This window comes from Octopus bimaculoides, chromosome 9 (genome assembly GCF_001194135.2).
Source record: "Octopus bimaculoides isolate UCB-OBI-ISO-001 chromosome 9, ASM119413v2, whole genome shotgun sequence".
Lineage (NCBI taxonomy): Eukaryota > Metazoa > Mollusca > Cephalopoda > Octopoda > Octopodidae > Octopus > Octopus bimaculoides.
In genome coordinates this window covers 85,993,243-85,998,849 of record NC_068989.1, presented here as the reverse complement: position 1 = coordinate 85,998,849, position 5,607 = coordinate 85,993,243, and the positions used below count along the sequence as shown (strand labels likewise).

The 5,607-nt window shown below is 38.6% G+C and overlaps 1 protein-coding gene across 4 annotated transcripts in view; it reads left to right on the top strand.

Annotated features, from left to right (window-relative positions):
• LOC106869704 (serine/threonine-protein phosphatase 6 regulatory ankyrin repeat subunit A) overlaps positions 1 to 5,607 on the top strand; it is a 144,860-nt gene that overhangs the window by 122,560 nt on the left and 16,693 nt on the right. For all 4 annotated transcript variants that reach the window (XM_052970837.1, XM_052970834.1, XM_052970836.1 and 1 more), the window contains 6 exons: positions 476 to 542; positions 918 to 999; positions 2,087 to 2,170; positions 3,412 to 3,557; positions 4,697 to 4,776; positions 4,876 to 4,958. In XM_052970837.1, the coding sequence (XP_052826797.1) occupies positions 476 to 542; positions 918 to 999; positions 2,087 to 2,170; positions 3,412 to 3,557; positions 4,697 to 4,776; positions 4,876 to 4,958 (542 nt within the window). The remainder of the gene's footprint in view (positions 1 to 475; positions 543 to 917; positions 1,000 to 2,086; positions 2,171 to 3,411; positions 3,558 to 4,696; positions 4,777 to 4,875; positions 4,959 to 5,607) is intronic.

Sequence of the window (5,607 nt, the reverse complement as noted above, 5' to 3'; positions counted from 1 at the left end):
TTTATTCTATTTTTAAATTGTGTGTGTATATATATATATATATATATATATATATACATACATACATACTGTCACACAAAGTTCCATTGAATAAAATATATTTGTGTAAAGCCATATGTAACATGTTTGAATGCATTCAGTCATGATAAGTCCCTTCCCTGTGAACATAGTCCTAGAAGAAAATTCTCCTCTTAGACAACATGTGTCAGGTTATATTTTGAGCTGCAACTGACATCATTAGATTGTAGCACAAAGTGAAAAGATGCAGAAATGCACAAATCCTATGATATAATGATGTCATTCACAACCCAAAATGTATCTTCACACATTTATGTCTAAGGGGAAGATTTTTCTCTCAGGACTATTTCTGCAGTGGAAGGTTTTATCACATTCAAATGCACCCAAACATGTTTTGTGTGTGAGTGCATGTGTATATATATATTGTATACATACTATATATTTGTAATTGTTTCAGATTGGAATTATGGGAGACCAAGAAGACAATAAAGGTTTCACACCACTCCATTGGGCCTGCTACAATGGTAAGTATAACCTAATGTTGTTGGTGGTAGTGGTGGTGGTGGTGGTGGTGCTGGTCTTCAATATCATGGTGATGATGGTAGTCAACAGGGAACTAAACATAGTCCTGGTACACATTTCTCCCTTAAATACATACTACATTTTCTGGTACACAAGTTGACATGGTCTGAGAAATAAGGTACTTGTTGTACGTATATTGTTGTACATATATTTCAGCTAACCTCCATCATCACCACTCACACCAGCATAACAGCACTACCCCATACCACAACCACAACACCCTTGGCCCTCTCCACCATGGCACTACACCACTATCCCCAACCACCACCTCCAACACTCCCCTTACTTCTATATTATTATTATTATATCTGTTGCAGGACATGACAGTTGTATAGAACTTCTACTTGAACATAAGATGACACAGAGTAAAACCTTATTTACTCCCCTTCATTGTGCTGTGTAAGTAAATTCTCTAATCACTTTCCTCCCATACATTCTGTAACTATTATTACCTCTGCCTTAGTGAAGGCCGAGCTATTGTTTTCAGTCATGTTTGTTTGTTTGTCAATGGACAAGATATCTCAAAAACTGCTGAATGGATTCAGATGACTCCCCATCTGATAAGGCTGCACCAGACATGTGCATCACAACCATATGTGTGTAACATATATCAAGATAAGCAGTGCATGACCTTGCAGGTGGGGCCCAGTTAGATTTTTTTTTCAGGTCAAGTAGCCCATCCCACTCAAAAGGTCCCTAAGTATGTGTTGTTTAAGAATGATAAATGAAACCCCCATGTTTCCAAGGGAGAATTAGTCAAACCCCAAATTAGTCACATGGCTATGGTGCACCCCAACTACTCCTGCTTGTGATCAGAGATGCACATTGTCAGCCACTGAGGGACATGCTCTACTGGTTAAGATCAAGCAACTGACAAGCAAATCTTTTGTATAGAGAATATTTGCTGCAGCCTATTTTTTAAAGACAAAACATGTACATGTTAACACTTCCTGTTAGTTGAGATCAGAAGCCATGAGAGCCACTGCCTGGTATTGCATCAGGGCATTTATTATTATTATTAAGGCTGGCAGAATCGCTAGCACACCAGGTGAAATGCTTAGCGGTATTTCATCTGACTTTACATTCTGAGTTCAAATTCCGCCAAGGTCAAATATGCCTTTCATCCTTTCGGGATCGATAAATTAAGTACCAGTTGCATACTGAGATCAATCTAATCGACTGTCCCCCTCCCCCAAAATTTCAGGCCTTGTGCTTAGAGGAGAAAAAAATATTATTAAGGCGGTGAGCTGGCAGAATCAATAGCATCTTGTGTGTCTTCAACTGGTTCAAAAAATAATTTTGTCAATCTACTTCATTTTGGTTAATATAGAAAGGATTGAGGTAACTCCTGCTGAAGATATAGAGTCAAAATTAAAATAAGAATACCATTGTTATTATCATTATTATTATTATTATTATTGTTATTATTGTTATTATTGTTATTATTATTATTACTATTGTTATTATTATTATTATCTCTTTGCAGCATAAATGGTAATGAATCTTGTGTGGAAATTTTGATAGAAAAGTTGGGAGACGACATTGTGAAAGCGACAGATTCCAAGGGCAGGTAACTAAGATTGAGCTCACTTCACGTTTTCCCCTAACTTCGTTGTGGTTATTTTTTCCTTTTTTTTTTTTTAATTTTAGTGAGGTCTTTTAAGAAATGTTGTCCCCATCCTACACTGTGGTGTTGTCCATCTCCTACAATGTATGGATATTATCCCTCTTTTCACATTGTGCTCTTGTCCCCAGTATTAAGGAGCTCAAAATTGTTTAGTCTTAATCAAGGCAGTCCAGCTGTGACCATCTTGCCTTTTTATGCATCTAGAACTCCATTATCTAACATCTCTTTTTTTTCTAAAGACAGTGAAGTGAGATTTGAGAAAATTCGCATATTATTTCAGACAAGGAGTGTCTCATGTTGCATTGTCATATGGTGATGACAATGGCTGCAGGGATAATGATTCTGCATGTGTGTGTGTGTGTGTGTTTGCAATGTCTGTCACATGGAGGATTGAGGTGGCACTTGAACCTTCATAACAAACAAGCAGAAAGTGGAGCCAGTTCTGAAATGAGACATTGGTGCAGTATTTTGTGATCAGCTCTTTCTTAACTGCCTTTCAGGGCTCAAAGGTCATTTAAAATCTCACAAAAGGAAAGCACAATTATAGATACAAGAAGAGTTCAAACTCTGCAAGGAATGGACAGCCACCATATGCACACACATACATATACATATGTATGTGTGTATGTGCATATCATCATCATGGCATGGGTTAGACCAATCCATGCATATATACCGTAAATCCTCGAGTATAGTCCGCCCTTGAGTATAATACGCAGGGGATTTTTAGGGGGCTATACCTCTGAAAAACCTAAACCTTGTGTATAATACGCACCCTTTCTCTAACTTGAGTCAAGGAGGTCTATATAACGTCCTTGGTTTGTAAACATATATACGGTAACGTCCTTTATTATTATTGTATATATAACATAATGCAAACGTGTAGCTTTTTTGTGCAGTTTGTTTGCAGAAAATAAAGAAATAACAGTAATGATGTCAGTGAAAATTAAATATAGCTTAAGGTATTAGCTTAAGCTATTTTCGCACCCGACATCACAAAATGTGTCTGAATAAACATTGCCGGACAGCAAATAGAGACATTGCTTAGAAAATATTTTTCATTTTTAACCTCGTATATAGTACGCACTAGGGATTTTGACCTTTAAATTTTGGGTAAAAAATACAGATTTACAGTATATACATGCACACACTCACACACTGATGCCCATACTATTTTGTTTCAGAACACCGTTACATGCGGCTGCGTTTGGTAACCATTATGAATGCATGCAGATATTGTTGAACCACGGTGCTGATTGCAACTGTTCTGATCGGATGGGACGGACACCGATAACACTAGCTGCAGCCAACGGTCACTCAACGGTAGTAGGTAGGTCACATGATATCATTTACCCACTAAACTTGCCATAAGATGATCGTATAACACCATTAGCACAAAAGTTGTAACAGTGTCCAACACACTGACCATTGTAAGGTGCAATCCAGTGACGCCCATATCAATCATTATCCCTAAGTGATCATAAATACATTTATATAGTTTATACTGACCACTAAAAGGTTTCTTTAATACATTACCATTTCATGCTGACCATCATCATCATCGTTTTATGTCTGCCTTCCATGCTGGCATGAGTTGGATGGTTTAACAGAAGCCTGCACCAGACTTCTGTGTTTGTTTTGGCAGGGTTTTTATTCTTGGTTGCCCTTCCTAACACCAACCCTCCAACCACAGCAAAGTGGACTGAGTGCTTTTTATGTAGCACAAGCACAGGCGAGGTCAGTTTTGATGTGGTTTTTACTGCTGGATGCCCTTCCAAATGCCGACCACTTTAGAGTGTGGACTGGATGCTTTTTACGTGGCATCAGCACTGACCATTCTGTTGTACTAATACTGGATGGCTGCTGTATTATCTCAGATTTTATTTACAATGTTCACTAGACTGTACTTCATCATCATTGTCATCATTTTAACGTCTACTTTTCCATGTTCACGTAGGTTGGACAGGATTTGTTGAGGAGGATTTTCTATGGTCAGTTGCCCTTCCTATCAGCAACCCTCACCTGTTTCCAAGTATGATAATATTTCCCCTTGACCAGACATGTTTTTGCACAAGCTTTGGTAATGAACAACACCGCTTGCACAACAGTGGCATTCATTTACAATTATTATGTGATGTCAAGGCAAGGAAGCGGTTCTTACATGCAACTAGCATCTTTCCATCTACCAAATCCATTAGTAAGGCTTTAGTTGACCTAGGGCTATGGTAAAAAGCACTTGCCCAAGGTGCCACACAATGGTACTGAACCCAGCACCATGTGATTGGGAAGCAAACTTCTTACCTCACAGCCAATGTTGTCCATGGTCACTGCTTAACTGTAACAGCTAACTACAATTATCTACTATCAATGTCAACATTGACCAGTGGTCTTTGATATACAACTGACCACACTCAGCAGTGATCTATATATAACTTGCTTAGGCACTGATTAATCTTTCTTCTTTTACAGAACTGCTGTTGGAAAACGGTGCTGATCTGTCTTTGGTGGACGATGACAAAAATACCCCCCTCCACCATGCTTGTATAAATGTAAGGTTTACATACTACTCTTTCTCTTTCTTTCTTCGTCTTTGTGTGTTTCTCTGCAGTTAAATATATTACTCTCTCTCTCTCTTCCTCTCTTTACAGCACCATGCCCATGTTGCTATGCAACTGTTAAAGAAAATAAATGACTCCACGACTGTAAATATTGCCAACTCTGAACTGAAGATGTAAGTATTGTGTGTGTGTGTGTGTGTGTGTATGTCAATACTGTCAGCTGTGTATGTCAACACTACCAACTGTGTTTATGTGTGTCTCAACAGCATCAACTCTCTCAATATTTATTTCTTTATTGCCCACGGAGGGCTAAACAGAGAGGGAACAAACAAGGACAGACAAAGGGATTAAGTCAATTACATCGACCCCCAGTACTTAACTGGTACTTATTTAATCGGCCCCGAAAGGACAAAAGGCAAAGTCGACCTTGGCAGAGTTTGAACTCAGAACGTAAAAGACAGACGAAATACTGCAACATTGTCAAATCTGTGTGTGTCAATACTGTCAGTCGTGTCAATACTGTCAGCCGAGTGCATCTCTACATCCCTCAGCTACTGAGACACAAGACACAAGTTGATTATGGTGTATCATCTATTCTAATCTTGCAATCAAATTCCTGACAAGGCCTCTTTACAGCTAGGTAGATAGACTGAGCATAATAAAAGGAATAGAGAAATGTCTTTATCACGTCAAGTGTTAGGTAGGTATCCAATGAATCCTACTCCCCACCCCACCCCACCCCATCTCATTGTCCCCTTGTCTATGAAAATGCAACATTCTGATATGCAGTAATGAACTGCTGTGTGACAGACTGGACATAGT